The sequence below is a fragment of the Lissotriton vulgaris genome, chromosome 4_1 (assembly GCF_964263255.1).
Source record: "Lissotriton vulgaris chromosome 4_1, aLisVul1.2, whole genome shotgun sequence".
Lineage (NCBI taxonomy): Eukaryota > Metazoa > Chordata > Amphibia > Caudata > Salamandridae > Lissotriton > Lissotriton vulgaris.
The window spans coordinates 348,980,105-349,000,988 of record NC_141691.1 but is presented as its reverse complement, the minus strand read 5'-3'; the positions used below and the strand labels follow the sequence as shown (position 1 = coordinate 349,000,988).

Below are 20,884 nucleotides of genomic sequence, written 5' to 3'. Positions count from 1 at the left end.
GACTTGTCGATGGAGGAGCGGACTATCCGACTGTGTTGGAATCGGGCTCACAACAGAGGCCACCTACGGACGCCATATGCGCCTGAAATACCGTTGGGGATGCTGACGGCCCTCCCTCACGGAGGGGATTGGTCACGATTGGCGGACTGGGAGGATTCCGGCTTACAGCTCGTCGGGGACCTGTACGAGGACGGAGCGCTCCTGTCCTTTCAGGATCTCATTGACCGCTTTGGGATTCCCCGGGGCGACTTTCTGCTGCACTCGGCCATTGTGCGAGCGATCCAGGCGCACTGGCAGAACGGGCTAGAGGAACCTCAATTGTCTCAGGTGTGCCAGTATGTAATGATGTCGGCGGGCACGGTGAAGACGGTCACTTGCCTCTATGGCAGGCTGATTACCGAGGGGTTGGTTCCTCTCACCACACTGAAGTCCCGCTGGGAAGAAGACATTGGTAGGGAGATCCCGGAGACGACCTGGTCCCAGTTGGTGAGGCGCGCCTGGAAGGGTACACGTAGCGCCCGTTTCCAACTGGTCCACTATTATGTCCTCCATAGAGCGTACCTGACCCCGGTAAAGATCAGGCGTTATTTTGCCACGGCTTCAGCGGAATGCCCTAGGTGCCCGGCTCAGGAGGCGGACCTCCTACACATGCTATGGGCCTGTCCAGGACTGACGTCCTATTGGCAGGAGGTGGCGACGACTTTGGAGGAGGTGACAGGGAGGCACTTATCATTCGATGTGGCGGTAGGGCTCTTGCACTGGTTCCCCCATACCCCCCGGAATAAAATCTCCAGTAAATTTATTGACCTGGGGCTCCTACTTGCTAAGCGAGAGGTGACCAGGAACTGGAAGGCACGAGCTGGTCCTGCAGGCAGCAGATGGCACAGTGAGCTTTTGAAATGGGCGGCGGGTGAGAGCGCGCTAAGATATCAGCTGGCTTGGAGGCAGGGTAATGAGAAGGCGCAGGAGGCCGCGTTGGAGTGGGAAACGCTGGTGCAGGCCCTCAGGGATTATTGTACCCCTAGCGACTCCGAAAGTGAAGAAGTAACTCGCCCCGAGTCCCGTTAAACATTAGCATTGACAGCACTATTACCTTCCCCGTGGGTCAAGCAGTGGATTCTAGGTTGATGAGCTCCCTGGCGCTGATGGTGGGGGGGGGGGGAGGGGGGGTTTCACAGTTACTGGGAATTTCGAGGGGGGGGTTTATTTTAGGGGTTTTGGGTTTGTTTAGAAAAGCAGATGACGGACAGTGTGTTATCCGGACCGGCTCCAGCATCCTACTGACCCCAACTGTATTTGCCGCCCAACCCCAGGGATATGGGCTGATTAGCTGTATACAAACGTTATGGAAGGGGGTCGGTGGGCTTTATTTTGTATATGTTGTTCATAATACAATGCTGGTCGCTACTGTATTGTTTTACTGATTCCTGCAATAAAAATATATTTAAAAATAAATAAATAATTAATGTATTAATTATTAATTAGTTATTAATTTGCATTAATTATTTAATTGATAATTATATTAATTGTGTCTTTTTAGGAGCGGGTTGTGGGTTTATAGGGGAATAGGGTGGGAAGTAATGTAATTATAATAACGTAATTATTAATATTTTTTATTAGTATTTACAATTAATGTATTATTAATTAATTATGAATTCCCTACTGTTGCACTCACTGGAGTGGAAATAGCAATTATTACCTTTCCAAATTCCAACACTTTCCCTACTGTTGCACTCACTGGAGTAGGAATAGTAATTTTTACCCCTCCGCTATCCATCACTTTCCCTACTGTTGCACAGTCTGGAGTGAGAATTGTAATTTTTGTCACTACGCTATACAACTCTTTCCCTACTCTTCCACTCCCTGGAGTGGGAATAGTGATTTGTACATCTCCGCTATCCAATGCTTTCCCTACTGTTGCACTCTCTGGATTGGGAATAGTAATTGTATCCCCTCCGCTATCCAATATTTTCTCTCCTGTTTTCGTTAATGTTGCGTAAAATGTATTTTTTTTTTAAATACACATTTTTAAATATTTGTATTTGTTATATATGTTTTTGTTTTTAATCTATATTATTAGTGTATGTGTATATATATGTATTTATAATTTTTAATAAGTTATTAAAATGAATATTTATAAATATTATTAAGTTCTTTGTCAAGTGTCTGCCCAGCAGTCGCCGTTCACCTGCCCTTTAGCTTTGGTGCCTGCCATGGAGGCAGTCTGCACTAAGTATGCAAAATTCAATCCACGGCTAAGAAAAGAGGTGGCCCACCAGTCCACAAGTTAATGTATTCGGCACTAACAATGCATAAGACGGCCTTTGTCAAGTTGGTAAAACGCTTCCTTGGTTAATATTTTATGCAAACATTGTCATGATAAACATAAAAGAAAGACAATAAAATAACCTGAAATAACTTTGCGGTAACTGGAGGTTACAAAATTAAAAAATATACAATTTGGCTATCTTAGAAATTCCGCTTTGTACATTACACAAAACAAGACTTATAAGTTAATGTTTTTTACCATAATGAAAACAGAACCATTGTGACAAGCGCTTGTTTCATATTACTGCTGTTGTCGCAGTCGCAGTCATTGTTACAACATATATATGTTTAATTTATTTTTAATTATATGTATTATTCACTTTATTTTACAATATTTTTTTAACATTAAAAAAACAATATTTTAACAGCAATAGTTTGAAGAACAATATGTTCGTGCTTACCATTATGTAGATAGGACTTCAATATTCTGAACATCGATATTTTTGCCTCAATATTTTTGTACCTCGATATTCTGACTGCAGATATTCTATCAGTGATCCATAGCAGATATATGCGCATTAGCACATATCATTATTCTACAGCTAGAAAATTATTCAAGTGTAGAAACACCTTCTTCCACCCAAATGAACTATGGCAGTGTTCTATACATATTCCCTCCTTAATAGCACACATTACTTTTTACAGAAAAGATGTACATGCTTATTGGGAGCTCTGACCATAAAAATCTGTGCTAATTGCTACGAAATTCCACATGCGTGTGTGTTTGAAACATTTTACATGGTGCACCTCCAACGTTTTGCTAAGCATCCTTTTCTTGTTCCCCGGCCACTTAGATGCTGTTGAGAATGTGCGATACCTGCTGATACTTCCCAAAAATTGGCATTTCAGTCTCCCTTTTGTGGCTTCCACAAAAGGATTCTCGACATGCACAAATGGATGTACTACTGCAGATTTCTCTACCAAAAACGTGGAGTAGTCCACAAGAGTAAATCCCACTCAAGGAGAGCAAATGGGACACTGCTAGGTGTGATTAGTTCTGCAGTTAGTGAATGGTCACAAGAATATACATTTTGAGCATTCACAAACTCCAAATAGACTCTTTGCCAACCAGGGTGGAAAGTGGAACAAATCCTTCCTAGATTTAGTGGAGATGTAAGGGAAGGGAAGGGAATTCTCTATGTGGGATATGCTTTCTCAGTGCAGAAAAAAGAAATGAAATGTGAATTTCCACATCAAGCTACTTTGGGCGAATCTTTCTGCTTGGGGCATTCCAAAACAACTGTTAGATATGATTGTATTGTTATATTCAAATACGTGAATCCAGTTTAAGGTGAGGGATGGTAGCTGTACAACTTGCCGATTCAAAACGTATAGTGGTCTTAAACAAGGTTGTGTCCTAGCCCCTTGTCTTTTTAATCTTTTCATGGCCGATTTAAAGTCACATTTAAAAAAGCTAATGCTCACTCACCTATCCTTGCAGGACAAAATATTAAGGGGTCCATTAGGATGGCGGGCGGGCTTTGCCCGCCCACCACCCTAACGGCGAAGAGGGCCGCCCGCTAACAGTGCGGGGTCCCGACATTTGTATTAGGATGCGCCCGCCACACAGGCGGGCGCATCCTGTATGTCTACCATTGCGGCGGGCGGAGCAGGAATCTCCGCCCGCCGCAATGGTGCACGTTTTGCTTGGCAACGCGCAACACAACAGGCACCGTGCGGTGCCTGCCATGTTGCACTCTGACATGCGGGGGGTACCATAGGTACCCCCCATGTGCACCCCCCAAGCCACGGACTCCCAGGGGGCCCGCAAGGGCCCCCGCAGGGAGTCTCCGCATGCCTTTCCGTGGCGGCATTGCCGCCACGGAAATGCACTGTGTAATGCACATTGTAATATGGCGGGCGGTGTCTACAAGCCACCGCCACCATGTTACAGGTTTTCCGCCCCGGCCGCTAGGCGACCGGGGTGGAAAACAGGCGGGCGGTGTTTCCGACCGCTGCGGTCCCCTCCGCCATCGTAATATGGCGGGGGGGAATGCAGGGAAGGATGGCGGGCGGATTGCCTCCGCCAGGGTGGCGGTGGCCACCGCTACCCTGGCGGAGGCAATCCGCCCGCCATCCTAATAATCCCCTAAATATCTACAGTACGCAGATGACACCATACTGTTAAGCCATACTCCCATAGGTTTATGAAGATTAATAGATTCTTTTAACAAGTATATATTAGCCAAACATTAACTGATGAATACCAAAAAAACAAAATAATGATGATTGGTTTAACTAAACCAGACATGAGAGTTTAGAATATTAATTGTTTAAAGATTGAAACAGTACAATTGTGTAAATATTTGGGAATTACATTTGACAACAGATTGTCTTTTAAACAGCACTTTCTTAACTTAAAAGCGAATGCTACAGCATTGTCTTTTGCCTATAGAAAGCTGAGAGACAGCTAGCATGTCCGAATTATAAGCATTTACTTAAGGTAATAAAGAGAAGCTGATTCCTTCCCTGGGGTATGGGTCAGGGATTATCCAAGGAAAAGACAAAAAGATTCTTGACAAGCAACAGATAAAAGTTTTTAAATTGGTCTTCAGGGTTCCAAAGAACATCGTCATGCCAATGTCAGATTGAAATTTGGTCCGAAAAGACAATCTTTAATAAGACAATCTGCATTTTTAAAGTCTTTATATTACTTCTTTTGTTCAGACCCAGGCACAATTGCTAATTTCTGCTGGCAGGAAATAATGGGATATGAGCACGCTGAGGGTTGGAGATTTTATTTATTGGAGAGCTTAAATAATTTTAAGTCTCAGCCTTTTGAAGATGTAGCAAGAAATAAAGTCATGTTCAGACAAACACTAAACCAATCAGCCAATTTCCTAACAATTCCATTGGATAAAGATGAGCTTGCTAAAAAACGCAATGAATGGTTGGTAATTAATTTATTCACCAAACTGGAGACACAATTTTATCTTTTCTCCCATTTAAAACTCCTTATAAGAGATAAATTCCTGCTGCTACGAGTTGGGAGATACCCCACAAAGGATGGACTCTCCCTCCCCCCCCCAAGGGTACAAACTTGGTCCTCAAACAGTTGTAGGTTGTTTGCTTTTCATAATGAATCACTACTGCATATTTTATCCATTTGTCCACAACTGCTCGAAGAGAGGAAAGCCCTATTAAAATCTGTCCTTAAAGAAAACGGGGTAAGGACATGTTGACAAGCAATTACCACTTACCACTCCGGGAAATAGGTCCATTTAACCACACAGTGTGTAAAGTTTATTCTTATTGCAGAAAAAAAGTTAACTTTAGAGTGTGCCACCAGATGATAAGGGCTTGTGATAACCAATAAATGGCCTGTCTGACGATGTGGTCTTAAAGATATCATTGTCAACTATAACTCCATAATCTGACAACTATATAGAATGTTGATTGACGTAAGACTTCTTTGAAAGGGTCTGCACAGTAGCACTGAATCTATGAAATTTTAAATATGGCATTTTATCTCCTTGATCTAAATAGGAGGCAGTGCAAGCAATTCTTAGAAGGTTTTGAGGAAGGCTCCAATTGAAAATAATTTGCACAGTGGTACTTTAGCTATGGTTTTTTAATTGTGACATTTTCTACCTTTGAATTTTAAAATAAGGGGTACTGTATGTAATTCTTATAACATTTCTAAGAAATTTTAATTATTTGTTTTATAAATAATGGTGTGTGACTTTTGTGACTTGTGTGAAACATCTGATTCCTAATATGAGCAATGGAATGTCAACCGGAGAAGGTTGGCATTCTTGTAGTATTTACATATTAAGCCACTCTAGCAATGGCATTTTAAATTAGGATTTGGAGAAAAATCTTCAAAATACTGTTAAACTATGGTGTGATTACTGAATTGAAATACAATGTATCCTCGGTATTATATTACACTTTACAATGTTTTTGTTGTGTCTTTCCACAATGTAATGTTTTTTTTATATTTACCTTCTGTTTGTAATTGTTTTTATTAATCAACAAGTATTTTCTTCTTTCTTTCTTTCACATCAAGTTTAGTTTCCTGCACATGTAATCCCTATAACAGTATGATTCCTCGATATATCACATGGCATTTCCAATAGTATACCTCGAAACCTTCACCTGGCTCAGCTTCCCAAGCATATATACACCTCCAGACGCACTTTTGTAGGTCCAATATTTTGCTAATCGAGCACTAATCTGCTAGGTTCTACTAGGTTCACTTTCATTTCCATACAGTCTTGCATGTCTTCACAATCAATGTAGCAATACATTTATTAAAATCACCTCTGTGTATTTCTTCCCATAACACACAGAGTTCTCTATTAAATACATAAATACAATATGGGCCTTATTCACAAAGGTAAACCTACACTTTTGGAGTACGTTTACTATGTTTTTTGCTATTCATAATCTATGAGTGTAGTTTTCCATGTAGTATCTTTACAACTGTGAAGCACTCCACACATAAAAAGATAGGAGTGTCTCTGCAGTCTTAAAACTACTACTTTGTAAAACTACACTGGTAGTTTGTGAATAGCAAAAGAAATAGTAAACTTACATCAAAAGTGTAAGTTTACCTAGGGGAATATGGCTCAATATGTTTAGAACCTTTTTTAGGAACAGATGAAGAAACTGGAACATACTTGCACATTTGATGCTATAGAATAATATATCTACATGTTATAAATATTGACTACAATGTTGGCTCATTAACTTGATGTTTCAAACCCTTGATATAAAGCTTGATCACTGAATACACTTTATTTCACAATTAGTGATTATTAATCATATTATCCCTCAGTAAATACACAAATATTCTGATATATGATAATTTTGTTGTCTCTAAAGTAAAGTAATTAATGAATGCCTGTTTGCTGTTGAGTTTTTTATATGTCTAGAAATTAGTCTGAGTATACTTACAATTATGATAAACAAATGCACTGTTTAATTTTTGCAGGTGATCACCACCAGCACTTATTTCAGGGAACTGGACTCTTTACAGACGTCCACCCTGTTCTAGTCACTTTCTGTAGCTGCTTCATTATACAAAGTAGCAGGACACACTTAAGTAGCCCTTCTTTAGTTTCTACATGGATCATAGTAATAGACATAGAACAGCAAATATAGCTATACTTTTTATGTCGAGCTTCGATCGACCTGTTATGGCTCATCTGTGGGTTTTGGCACACCCATTGATTGCTATTGGCTGTTATCTGTGGCATTCAGAAATGCTTGGTATTGGTGCATTTGTGCAAATGTCCCTCCTTTGTGTTCTTAGCTCCCTCCCCGGCTATTTCACTATGGGAACACTTTGGTTGGCCAGCACACTGTACAGTGTGTGATAGCCCCTCCTCCTTGCTCTCTAACTTGTTTAAGTTTGGCTGCCGATGCTCGTATTTTCGAAGGCCTGAAACTTCCAAGCTCTCAGCACGGCCTACCCCCACCCCACACATACACCGAGGAATGCTGACTGAATTGAAAGTTGTAAATTGAAATTATGGCCGAGCCGAGCCAGGAGCTATCTCTTCACTACACGGTCTACTGTCACAGTGCACCGGACCTGCCATCATTTCAATTTATGACCTTAAAACTCATCTCGCCAGACACCAAGATTGTGCTTGTTTATTTATATTGGAAAGTGAGTGCATTTTGGAAAATTATCATTAGAGTGTGTGTGCTTTGGAAAGAGCTTTTATTTGTTTGAAAGGCAAAGAAAGGAAATGCAACACACTTCTTACTTTCAAACAAATAAACAATTCGCTTTCTGAAGCATCCACACTGTTGACAATAATAACAAGCATTTACAATGCAACGGTTTCGCCTTTGGAAAATTTAGAGCTATTGGCAATGTAAATGACAATGCCATTTATTTATCTGTTTTCAAAACCAACACATAAATACAAATTTTGTCATTTACAATGCCAATAGCTCAAACTTTTCCAAAGGCGAAACCGTTGCATTGTAAATGCTTGTTTGTTTTACTTGCGGCTAGCGTGGTTAGAGGCTGGTTTGAGGCGGCAGACCCGAGAGCAGAGGATGGCCCGGGACCAGGGTTCGATTCCCGGCGCGGCAGGACTCGATAATTCTCTCGCCTCGGTGCCCGCTCTGATCAGCGATCACACTCGGCAACTCTGGGCATTAGCTTGCCTCATCTTCACTAACGGCCCCACCAGACCGCCGGGGATGCCTGGTCTCACCCTGGAGATACCCATTAAGGGACCATCTCTCAGGGAAGCCAGGAAGGGTTTCGCAGCGGTCGAAGCGCCTTGGGACCCTCCGGGTAAGTAGTGCGCTATATAAATGCCTATACATTTACATACATTTACACATTTACATTTACATTTACATGTACGTTCTGAGAAAAGGAATGAAGTTAGTGTGAAAATGCAAAAAGAAACAAAAAAAATAGTGTCACAATCCTTTTATGCAGTCTTAAAAAGCTGGATCTAGGCCCAGAGGCATTGGAGCGCTTTATGTGAGTACCAGAAAACATTACATAGGGTCATATATATATATTCTTTTTAGTTTCATGTAGATTAAGTGATTGCCCAGAATCACAGGATGTTGAATTGACGCTAAACTTGAACATAGTTTCCCAGTTTCGAAGTCAACTATGGCCACAACATGTCCTGGTTGACTAAAGTAATTGTCATCTGGCAGACAAAGGAGAAGCGCAGACCCTGATATCTACTTTGCTTGTATGGAGTGAATGAGTACAAAATTAAACTGAAGAGCTCCCTTGCTGGCCCTCACCAACCCCCACCACCCATTGCTGAAGTCCTCTCCCCTGCTGCAGTACCCTGAAAAGTAAGTGCTAAAGGCTTCCCTTCAGCAGCTCTTTGCAGACATTCACACCTGGAGGGAAGGGAGGCAGGCACAGCTCACGCTGTGACAGTCGGAATGGAGCAGCCCATTGTCATTCTGCCTCGGACATTGGCCTGCTGGCATGACTTCATGGGCATGAGAGGGCCTGTTTGCTAGGGCTGTAACAACAGCCGTTGACGCTGTGCACCAGGGGTGGAGTCCATAGTAGGCCAAAAAAATAGTTCGCCAACTGGCCTCAGCCAGAGGCCCATCAGCCGATGCCAGACTGCCTGCCTTGCCAATCCGAGGCTGCTCTTAGAACTCTATTACCTCATTAAGATAGACCATACTCACGAGCAGGACTTTAAGCAGGATGAAAAAACTGGGGAGTTTGCAATGGCCGATGCAATTAAAGGCGTGACTTATAAAAACATAAGCAAAAAATCTCAGGGTAGTGTGCCGCCCGACTGGTATTTTGCTTTTTCTGCATCCAGATATATGATATAACAAATAACATTATACCTACAACAAGCCAGGGCTATTGGCTTTGTCAGTGGTTTTTAGTTGCATAAGATAAATAAGCAGCAACCATGGCTTTGTTGTATATAATAATGAAATTGCTTCAGTCCTCAAATGATGAGACTGTGAAAGACTAAAAAGCATTTCTGTGAAGTTATATCAAAGGTTTTGAGCAGTGATTCTGCAGCAGAATTAAGTTTTTTTTCATCCAGAAGGATAGGGCAAAAATGGAAAGCCAATAGGGACCTGTCTCAGCGCCCACTTTTAAGAACTGACGGTGCTGAGCACCAGAATGGCCCGGCCCACTTACAGCCCTGCCCATTAGCACTTAAAAGAAGCCCCCACCATCCTGCACTGTAAAGAGAAAAGAAAATACACACGATAAGGTGAAATGTTATGAAGTCGTTTCTACCATATTCCTAGTTTTTTCTGTTAGCAGCGACATTAGGTCAGTACAATGTTTTAAATAAGCTGGTACCGAGTACTGGCAATTTTATTTATTGAGGGAGCGTACCTACACTGCTGAAGGAAAACCTAATACTTTTAGTTGGAGAGTACCGGCACTTCTCAGAAACAACCAGGTACAGCACTTCTATTTTTCCATTTCAATACCTGCGCTTCTATTATTCAATTTCAAGCACTGGGTCAGTACTTAATGGTAATGCAAAATTAAAACATTGTATCCCTTTAATAAATAATTGAAGAAGGTTTATGTTTCCAAAAATAGTCCCGTCATGAAAAAGACTCCAATTTTGAGTAAATTGCATTTTCCCCACATATTCTACTACTGTTAGAACATGCCTCCACCAAATCCTCTGAACGGAAATGAAAGGTGGTGTCAGATTAACAATGACAGTTACTTGAGGGCACGGGAAAAACCATCATTTTCAACCAAACCACCACAAACACCTGTGGCCACCGCTCTGGCTGAGAGCATCACAAGGACACGGTGGTACCAGCTGACAAATTTGCACACCATTCAGCGTTACTGTACAGTCTCCTGATAGGGAAAGCCGCGCGGTTATTCCAGTACCTGTCAGCCAGCTCCAGCACCTCTTGAACATTGCCGGTGCAGACGTGGATGCTGCCAGTGTACATGTACTGGATGACGGCCTCAACTGTCTCCATGTTGGGGCCAGTCTCGGAGCTACATTTGCGCATCTCCACGCGGCCGGAACGCGCCTCCTGGAAGTGGCCAGACAGCAACGGGCTGAAGTAGTCCGTGGCTGCGGCAAGTACGGACCGGTGCACCCGAAACTCGCGACCCTCTTCTCCAAAGGCCAGCGTCATGTCGCAGAAGAGCCCCTGATGCCGCTGCTCATTCTGCCGTGCCGAGAGCTCAGCGCAATGCCAGGGGCAGCGCAGTTCCTCCGCCTCGGCCTCCGCCCCGCCTGGGGCTTCCGCTCCTCGTCCATGGAGGCCGTAACTTGGCCTTCGACGGCCCCCGGTCCGGGACTTTGTGGCTTCGGGGAGCCTGAGGCTGCCACCGTCGCCATCTTTGCTATCCTGTCAAAGCTCTGCACCGCCCAGCAACGACGGGTGCCAAGGAAGTGATGTCAGGATGTTACGTGCAGACGGGCTGAAGGCCAAACACAAGTTGAAGTGTCATAGTGTGACCAGGTACAACAAGTCAGGTCCCGGGCCGGCAGCCAATCACAGGGCGGCCCGGGAATGACGTCACGGGGGTGTCCCGGCCGGCAGATTCGGGGGCGTGTGTTTCGCGCTCTCCCCTTCCCATTGGCTGGAAGGTAAAACTCCAGCCAATGGGAAAAGGAGAGGGCGGTACTTAAAAAAAGACACAGAAACGCCCCTGAATCGCGTTTTCACGGAGAAAGCGTGATTGACAGCCACTCTCTTCCAATGGCTAGCCTCCATTTATGAGCTAGCCAATGGAAGAAGTGGCGGATTCAAGTCCCCCATACTGTAAACAAAAGCTTTTGCCTGGGGAAGGGAAGGCGGGGCAGAGCGGGTAGCGGCGGCTGCTCATGGTGACAGCGCTGATGTTTGTTCCTTCTGTGTTCACCTCTGTACTGTTTGGCCAATGTATGATAGGGGCTGGTGTGTGTCCTAATAGGGACTCCTTGCACAAGTGTTTATTTATTAATTGTGCATTCTGTTGTACTCTCACCAGCATTAACCTTTCCTACAGTCCAATCTTTTTTTTTTATAATTCTTTTTATTAAAACAAGGCATCAATAAGACACAGTACAGAAAATTCACATCACATTTAGCAGTATATTGAGAGAGGGGGGTGAAGAACAAAAGTACTAAGGGCTAGATGTAGGTAATTCTCTTTTACCACCTCTAAAATACTGAATTTTACCGATTCGGTATTTAAGAAGTGGTAAAATAGAAGGGGGCACATGTAGGTATTTCAGAATCGGTAAATACCGAATCTGTAGGATTCGGTATTTACCGATTCGGTAAATACAGAATCGGTATCCCCCATTGATTCCTATGGGCCTTGAAGCCCATAGGAATCAATGGTGAATACCGAATCGGTATTTACCGATTCGGTAATTACTGATTCCTGCAAGGGTGCAGGGGTGTCACTTTGACACCCTCTAGCACCCCAAATACAGGGGCACACATACATGCCCTAAGGGCATGTCTCTCTGTCACATGGCACAGGTGTGCATGCACACATGTTCATGCACACCTGGATTTGGTATTTTACCACCCAATTGGATTGGGTGGTAAAATACCGAATCTGAAAGGCCTGCGGCACTCAAAGATGTGCTACCTACATGTGCTTTTACAGAATCTGTATTTTTACCGAGTCTGTATTTACCGATTCGGTAATTTTACCGAATCTGTAAATACAGATTCAGTAAAATACCGATTCTGTAAAGCATGCTCCTACATTAGAAAACCCTAATACCGGTCGGAAACTGCCGAAATCGACCGTTTTCGACCGGTATTAGGGCTCCTACATCGGGCCCATAGTCACCAAAGCGCTTCATGGGGATGAGGGAACATCAATAACAAAATCTCTAGGTGGTACACAATCCCCTTCCCTATGTTCATTCCACTGGCCCCAGATTAAGGCCCATTTCCGGGGACGTCCCCTCGCTACATATACTGTTTTTTCCCGAAACATGCTCCAGTCCATGTCCTTTTCCCATTCTCCAAGGGTGGGCGGTGTGTCTGAGCCCCACTTTTGGGCAATATATCTTTTGGCTACCATATTGCCCAGTGTGACCCACCGTGTCTGCGCAGCCGTAAGATCAGTGGGTACCCATATGTTAAGGAGACATCTACGCGCCTCCGGCAGCAAAGACACACCCGTAACTTCATGCATAATGGTGTGGATCCCCTTCCAATACTGGGCAATGTCTCAACACTCCCAGATAATATGGGAGAATGAACCCAAGAGACCACATTTGGGTCTACACAGTCCCTCCATCGCCAACCCCATCGGAACCAGCCGGGGGCCTGTGATATAGACCCTATGTAGAATCTTTAACTGTATCAGTTGTAACCAAGCAGGAATAGCGACCACCTTCGGGGAAGAGACAGCTGCCTGCCAGTCCTCGTCGTCTAATTCTATTCCGTCTCCTGTCCACTTATCTCTGAAGTCCCCGAGCAGATCCGCTCTATTGTTAATTAGTTTTTTATAAATCAGGGAAATCGGTTTTTCGGGGAGATGGCCGTATAAAATTGTATCTTCAAGGGGAGATGCCTCCGGCAATTCTACATCCATAGAGAGGGCCGCTTGTAACGAGTGACGGACTTGTGCATAGCGAAAGTATTCAGAACTGGTAATTCAAATTCTCCCTGCATTTCCTCGAAGGATTTAACCCGCCCCTTACTCCATACGTCCTTAACAGTCGAGATTCCTATCAGCTCCCATTTGTCAAAGCCCTTTGTGTTCCACAGGTTACCTAGCCTTTCGGAGTCAAAAAGGGGGGTAGTCAGCATCAGTCTACCTTCCCACCCCAGAGAACTCGTAGCATCATGCCAGCATGTTTGGTGGGACCTGTCAAATTTAGCCTCGCTGGCCTTGAGTACAGTGCTCTATTGTAACTGCCCCCTGGAAGAAGCCACCTATCCATCACATACCCAGGATCCGTAATGGACCCATATGTTGCAAGATTAACGGCAGCAAGCTGGGAAGACCAATAATACCTTTTGATATCCGGTAGGGCGATACCTCCATCGTAACGTGGGAGTGTCAGCTTATTTAACGCAATACAGGGTTATCCTTCCCACAAAGGACTACGCTGTAACCCTTCTATCTCACGAAAATAACTGGCGGGCACTACATCTAGGGTATTTTGAAGGACATAAAGGAAACGGGGCATCATTTTAAAGAGGGCCGCTCGTCCCAACAAGGAGATCGGAAGTTTACGCCAGTGTGCCGAGTCACTCCTGAGCCTCTGCAGTGGGGGTAGAAGATTTTCACTATATCTAACTGCTGGGTCGAGTGTTATAAATATACCCAAATACCGTAATCCAGTCGTAGTAATCTGGATGGGGCAATTGTTAGGCGGGACAGTACTTTCTCCTCTAAGAACATATAACAGAGACTTCCCCCAGTTAATGGAAAGACCAGAATTTTTATCAAAGGAGGCCAAGATGTCACACACCACCTTAAGGGATTTCCGTGGAGCGGTCAGGTAGAGCAAGATATCGTCTGCGTACAAAGAAATCCTGTCATCCCAATCAGGGGATCACCTTATCGAGGGTTCCCATCGAATCCAAGCCGCCAGGGGTTCCAGTGTCAATGAAAAAAGAAGAGGGTAGAGGGGGCCGCCCTGTTGAGTACCCTGACTCAAACGAAACTGTGCAAAGACGCTGCCATTAACCACTACCTGGGCGAGCGGCTCTGCGTACAACAAACGCACCCATCTGATAAAATCAGAGCCGAATCCGAATTTGGCCAAGACCACCCATAAGTAGGACCATTCGACGGTATCACAGGCCATGGTTGCGTCAAGAGAGGCAACCACAGCCGGTTCCCGTAAAGTATGCGCTCTTGCTATCACGCCATGCAACCTACGTAGGTTCAGGGCGGTATTCCTATGGGGAATAAAACCTGATTGGTCCGGGTGAATAAGTCCACCAATTACTTTTACTAGCCTATTTGCGAGAAGTTTAGCCAATAATTTAAGATTCAGCATTTAATAAGGAAATAGGCCGGTATGAGGCACATCTATTCTTCGGTTTGCCCTCTTTATGGATTACCACTACCAACGCCACTTTCTGATCTCTAGGCAAAACTCCCTTTTCACAGGCTTCTACAAACATATTCTTCAGGTGCTGAGCCAACTTGTCCAGCCTGAGCTTGTAAAGCTCAATCAGAAGCCCGTTGGGTCCTAGCGCCTTACCCGAGTTCAAAGTACGGATGGCTTGGGCTATTTCATCCACTGTGAGCTCGCTATTCATAAAATCACCGTCCTCCTTGGAGAAACAGGGGAGTCGTATATCTCAGAGCAGTAAACGGGAGTCCTCCTCAGGTCTATCTGAGACAGAGGAGTAGACCGTCTGAAAATATTCCGCAAAGGTGTCAACTATACTCTGGGGGTCAGTAATCAACTCTCCTCTCTTCGAGATACGTTCTGGGACAATACGACTAGCGCCTTCTCTCCTGTCTAGCCAAGCAATATGTTTCCCTGCCTTATCCCCTAGATCATTGATCCTACCCTGCTGCTCCCTTCCAAGAGCCTTAGCCATATCAGTGACCAACAATTTATAGTCATGCTGCTTAAGGCTCAGGATATGTAAGCTAGCCTGTGTCACCCCTGCTCCAATTCCTCCTCAAGCCTACCAATCTCCATCTCAGCTTCCACAATTTCCTTATTTCGCTCCTTTTTGATTCCAGATATCAATGATAAGGCTTGACCCCTAATGACCGTTTTAAAGGCCTCCCAGAGAGATACCGATGAAGACACCGATCCCTCGATGTTTGTGAAATAGTCATTGAAAGCTTTTTGGGATTTTGCATATACCAGGGATTATTAGGAGCACTCCTACCAGCAGAGTTTGGAGCAAAACAGAACCTGATCCAAAGTGGGGAATGATCTGAGATACCCCTAGCAAGGTGAACCGCCTCATTCCACTATTGACCTACGTCCAACCAGATTATCTTATACTTTCGATGGTGTTGTACATTGGTCAAGGGTGGAATGTAATGACTGAGATACCGGTTTTGAGCGGCGTGGTTGTGACCATTGCCCACCACCATCTCAGTATGTGATGTAGTTTTGACTCTTATTCCACTCACTTGCAGAGCTTACCAATAGGTTTTGACAATTTTATGCTGCTTTATACACTGTTTTTGCTCCTTTTTGGGCCTAGAGGCCTGTAATCGAGCAACGCCATCTTCTTCTTTCCCTCCATCTTGTTGAGCCTTTTTAGGTGAAGGGTAATGTTTTATGTTTGAGATGTTATTTGCTAGCAGTGAACCAGCACGGACCGGTTCTTATCGGTGGAATGTGCTCTCTTCGCGCCGGAGACGCAACAAAGCTTGGCCAGCTGCTGTTGTGTGCCTGGTACGGGGCGGTACAGGAATCCTGTGAAAACGATAGCGGGTTCTTCTATGAAGCTTCAAGAAAGGGTTAGAAACTATATTAGTGAAAGCGGGTCCATGAGTAAGTGAGATGAATTGATTGCCTGTGAGACGATAGTCTGGCGGCTTTAATGGTCTGACAAAACTTCACGGTGCAGACGTGCAGTCATGTTTGTGGAGAAGAGAGTCTTTACCTAACCAGAGAGGGACGGAGAAAGAGAGTTGGACCCTTCTTCAAGACACAGATGAACACCATTATGGTGAGATGTTCTATGTATATGTAATTCTATCTAATTTTGCTTTTCATTTTCAGGTTTTATGTGTATATGTGTGTTGATGTTTAGCCATTATTTCTTTCTTGCCACCACTATCGTTATATAATAAAGACCCTTTGAATATATATTTGGTTCTCATTCTTTGTAAAGGAAGGTCGCCCCTTTTTTACCAAGTGCTTACAGAGGGATGGGCTATTTCCCCTCTAATGAGTAGTTGTTGATACGGGAGGAAAATCGGCTCCTGAGCAAGAATGCTAAAAGTATAAGTAGGCCAACCCAACATAGCATATGAGGGATGTACTGATTTTTCACCGAAAGGTGTTGCTCGCGTGGATTTGCGTTGTTCGTCGTAAGGCGTTGCTGATCCACACCAGGGTGTGTTGCTCGTGCAGATGCACATTGGTCGTCGGGAGACGTTGCTAATTCTCGCACCAGGGGGGATTGCTCACGTAGATTTGCGTTGTTTGTCGCAAGGTGTTGCTGATTCATGCCAGGGTGTGATGCTCGTGCAGATGCGCATTGTTCGTCGGGAGACGTTGCTGATTCTCGCACCAGGGTGCTTTGCTCGCGTAAATTTGCATTGTTCGTCAGGAGACGTTGCTATATATACCCTCAGAGCTATGATTTCTTTTATCTTTAGTAGTCAGTTCCTTAGGCAAGTATTCTGAAGTAAGGTGTCTTAGGAAAAGTCTGAGAAGAGACCTGGGTAAGTAATGGCTGTTTGTATAATCCACTGAAACACCCGAAGAAGCAGAAAAAAAAATCAGTCAGTTGTTGTTCGCCTTGAGTTTGTCCTCCACACTTACGAGAGGCCCCGGCTTCAGTCCCGACCAGGCCCCGATCTTCCGGGCTAAATAACTTCAGATTCCGGGTGCGCAGAGGGATCGGGAGAGAAGGCAGAGTCGTCGCTCAGCAGCTTCAGACAGAGGGTGGCAATATGGAACAGGATATGTTACAGGATATCATTGTTAGGAGCGGAGATCGGCGGAGCCGAGTCTTCACACGAGCATCTTGGTCACTGGCTTGGCTCCTCCCTCCTACAGTCCAATCTTGAGGCGGCTGATCCAACAAAATAGCAATGAAAGCCGAACCTTAGCTTTAAGAGCCCATGCAGGAGCCCAGGCTTGAAAATGTTCAGAATGTAAATCATGCAACGAGGTGCCTGAAGTGGTGTTTACAAGAGGAAACTGCTCCGGGCAACTACAGGTGTCTGGACTTAGAATTATTAGGTCCACATTGGGGGAACAGAAGAAGATTCCTCTAGTTGAAGTAAAAGGAGAACTGCCCATCAGAACCCTCACAGGCAAAACAAATAGCCCCCCAAATATTTATCACTTGCTCAGAACAGGTGATAACACTGAACTTGTAACGGAGACCCTAGTGTACATTCACTTTTTGTCTGTGATAAAAAAACAGAAAACTGGTCCATTTAATTCATGCTGATTAAAGTGTGCAACTGAGATTTCCAGATCAAAACACATATGCGAAACACCAACATTCCCAGTAAAGGTTTATATTTCACAACTCAATGCACCCTGGCAGTTGCAGTTGTTGTTTGCTTGGTTTGACCCAATTGAACGAAAGAAAACATTTTATAAAAGGGATTATGATAGGAAATCTCACTTCTGGGCCATGTTGCTAGTTGCCCATGGAGCATTCTAGTAGCCCTGACTGTGGCATACACTAGTCACAAAGACATGCTGGCGCTGAATTCAGATAGAAATATAAGTGCACTATATTCAAAGAAGCCAAATATGGTATTCAAAGTGCACCTCATTGTTAACTATAGGAATAGATTATATGGTGATCAAAGCCTTCCACCAACTGTTTTCTCTAAGCAGCTGCCACGGTCTGAATGGGCATTCATACTCCCCTACTTCCTCCACCTTGAACATAATTCGCTCTGCAGACAGGTTATATATTAAGTGGACACAAAGTCAGAATCCCACCAAAACTAGTCAAGTATACCCACTTCTGTACTGTCAAGTCAAATATTTATTTCTTTAAGATTAAATTACAACTATGCCAAGGGCATGCAGTATGGAATGTGACAGTAGGCAAACCTTGCTAGATCTATCATTCACTGAATGGTCTTGAGTCATTGGCTTTACACCCTATTCATATTTGCTTTTGTTGTCTCACTCCTATTTTCCCACATAGGTTTATGCAGGCCCTTTTAAAAATAATTGTCTCTAAAAAAGGTGCCACCTATTGCATTGCAAATGCTTGTTTCTTTTAGGCACAGAGAGATTCCAAGCATAACATGATGTTGAGCTTAAGCAAGGGCTCTAACATGGCTCCCAGTTGCAAAGTTAGTAGTTCTGGCTGTTAGGCAACATTTCCTCCTTTACCATTATCAGCAGGCCTTCTATTTCCACAAGCCACAATGGAAATAACAATTGTACAGCTGTCCGGCCTGGCTGAGGATAGACTTTAAGTAAAGGTCTATAGCTAAGACAGTCAATTATTTGACATAAGCAATTCTAGGTCTAATAGTAGTATGTGACACCCCATGTGTTTAACAGAACTTATCAACCATTGACCAAAATTGTCACACAAACTTATTTAAGATTCATTTCATTTTATTCATAACGGATATTTCTGATTATTACTTTGTTTTGTATTTCTATTTCATTCACATAATATACATGATACTTAAGAAAAAATGTCTAAAGGTAATATTCATTTAACCATTCATATGTACAAAAAATATTTTTCATATTAAAAACAACACAAACAAACAAACACAAGAGACAATAGAGGCAAAGCGGTAGATTGGAACTACGCACGTTTCGGCATTATGGCCTTCATCAGGTCACTGAAACTAATAGAGAATATAACTAATCCGACGAGGGAGTTCTTTTATGGTAGCAGTTGTGACACACTCATGGAGAGGTACGGACCACCAGAGCAGATGGATGGTATACTAATTCCTAGACAATCACCTCATAAAAGGAAAACGATTTTCCAAATGCAGTAGACATAATGAATATTTTAGGCAATAACAATTCTTTATATTTCTAATGGATGCAGATCGCAACAGCCTCAGAAACGATGGATCCAGAAAATCTCCTTAACATACAAAAGTACAACACCAGGGTTTAATGCCCTTAATGGTACAAAGCTGCGTGTCCATGTGGGGTTCTGTTTAAGATATCACGTATGCTTCAGAACACGGGGCTGCCAAAGGATGCCACGTCAAATTATCTCACAGCTGAAAAACCACCATATTGATGAGGGGTTCTTTTACAGATCTGTTGTGTTTGCGTAGGGTACGCGATCCACCATAGCTGAGGATAGAGCCAGGAGGATGTTATCAGGAGAGGAATTAATGTCCCCTTAGCCTTTAGCTCATACTCTCTGCACAATCAGCCTTGTATATAAGGACTTATAATTCTACAAATCAAATCCTGTACATAGACTCAGTTACAGGATTATATAATATCACACACCTACTTCTTTAAAAAAAGGCTTTTTTAAATTATACAATATAATCAAGTCTTTGTATTGTTTACAACCTTACCTGAAATAGAGTTCCATCTGCAGCCCATATTTTGTATATGGCCACCACCGGAATCCAGATGATTGTGAATGCAGTCATACACCAACCCAAATATAACCCCCAGGTGGGGTACATGATGGCACCATAGTTGGGTAGTTCAATGGTTACGAAAGACCAGATTAGAACTGCCTGTTGTAAATAAATAAAAAATGGACATAGTCAGTTCTAACCTGATTCTTATATTATGATTTTAAGGATAATTTTTCTGTTTAGAGCTATTTAACATAAAGCATTTTATTGAAAAGGGAAGTTCTTTTAATAGAATTCCTCTCAATCCCTTGTATCCCCTGCAGACTACAAAGCATTATTCATTCGATTCTAAAACATACAATAGTTGCAGTCCCCGCTGTATAGTTATAGTTAAGTCACAGTTTTGATAGGAATGGCATTTTATGTTTCTTTAATAACTTTGCCACCATTTGGCAAATCTTTCTATAAGTAAAGTTCACCCACTCCTTCATATTTGATCCAATCATCAAGAGAGGACCAAGAAAAAGAGGTAATCCCAAAAAGTGTGATATCCCATGTTTATACACATAGAAAAGTTTGCTCTCTGATGGGGGGAGAAAATGGCTGAATTGAATTACCCCAAATTTAACAAAAAGTAATTATATTACTCAGCAAGCATGCTTTTTGGTATCTGAGGTGAACCTGTTCAGCTGTTTTCAAGAACTTAAGTATCTGGACCATTGGTGTCAAGATATACTCGAATAGGCCTATCCAAAATGGACGGGTGGACCCTAAATGGCTGCCCACAACATGGAGAATATGTTGTTGCAGCCATTACAGGACCTTGTGACTTGGACCCAGGATCCCCCCTAAAAAAACAACCAAAGGCTGCAAATGAGGGGAAAGGTAAACACAACCTGGCCCTCAGGCCCATTTATTTAAAGTGATTTTTAGTTA

At 43.4% G+C, this 20,884-nt stretch overlaps 1 protein-coding gene across 1 annotated transcript in view; it reads right to left on the bottom strand.

Moving 5' to 3' along the window:
- LOC147718734 (sodium- and chloride-dependent neutral and basic amino acid transporter B(0+)-like) overlaps positions 1-20,884 on the bottom strand; it is a 746,574-nt gene that overhangs the window by 91,242 nt on the left and 634,448 nt on the right. The window contains exon 13 of the mRNA XM_086966771.1: positions 19,940-20,107. Coding sequence (XP_086822897.1) covers positions 19,940-20,107 — 168 coding nt within the window. The remainder of the gene's footprint in view (positions 1-19,939; positions 20,108-20,884) is intronic.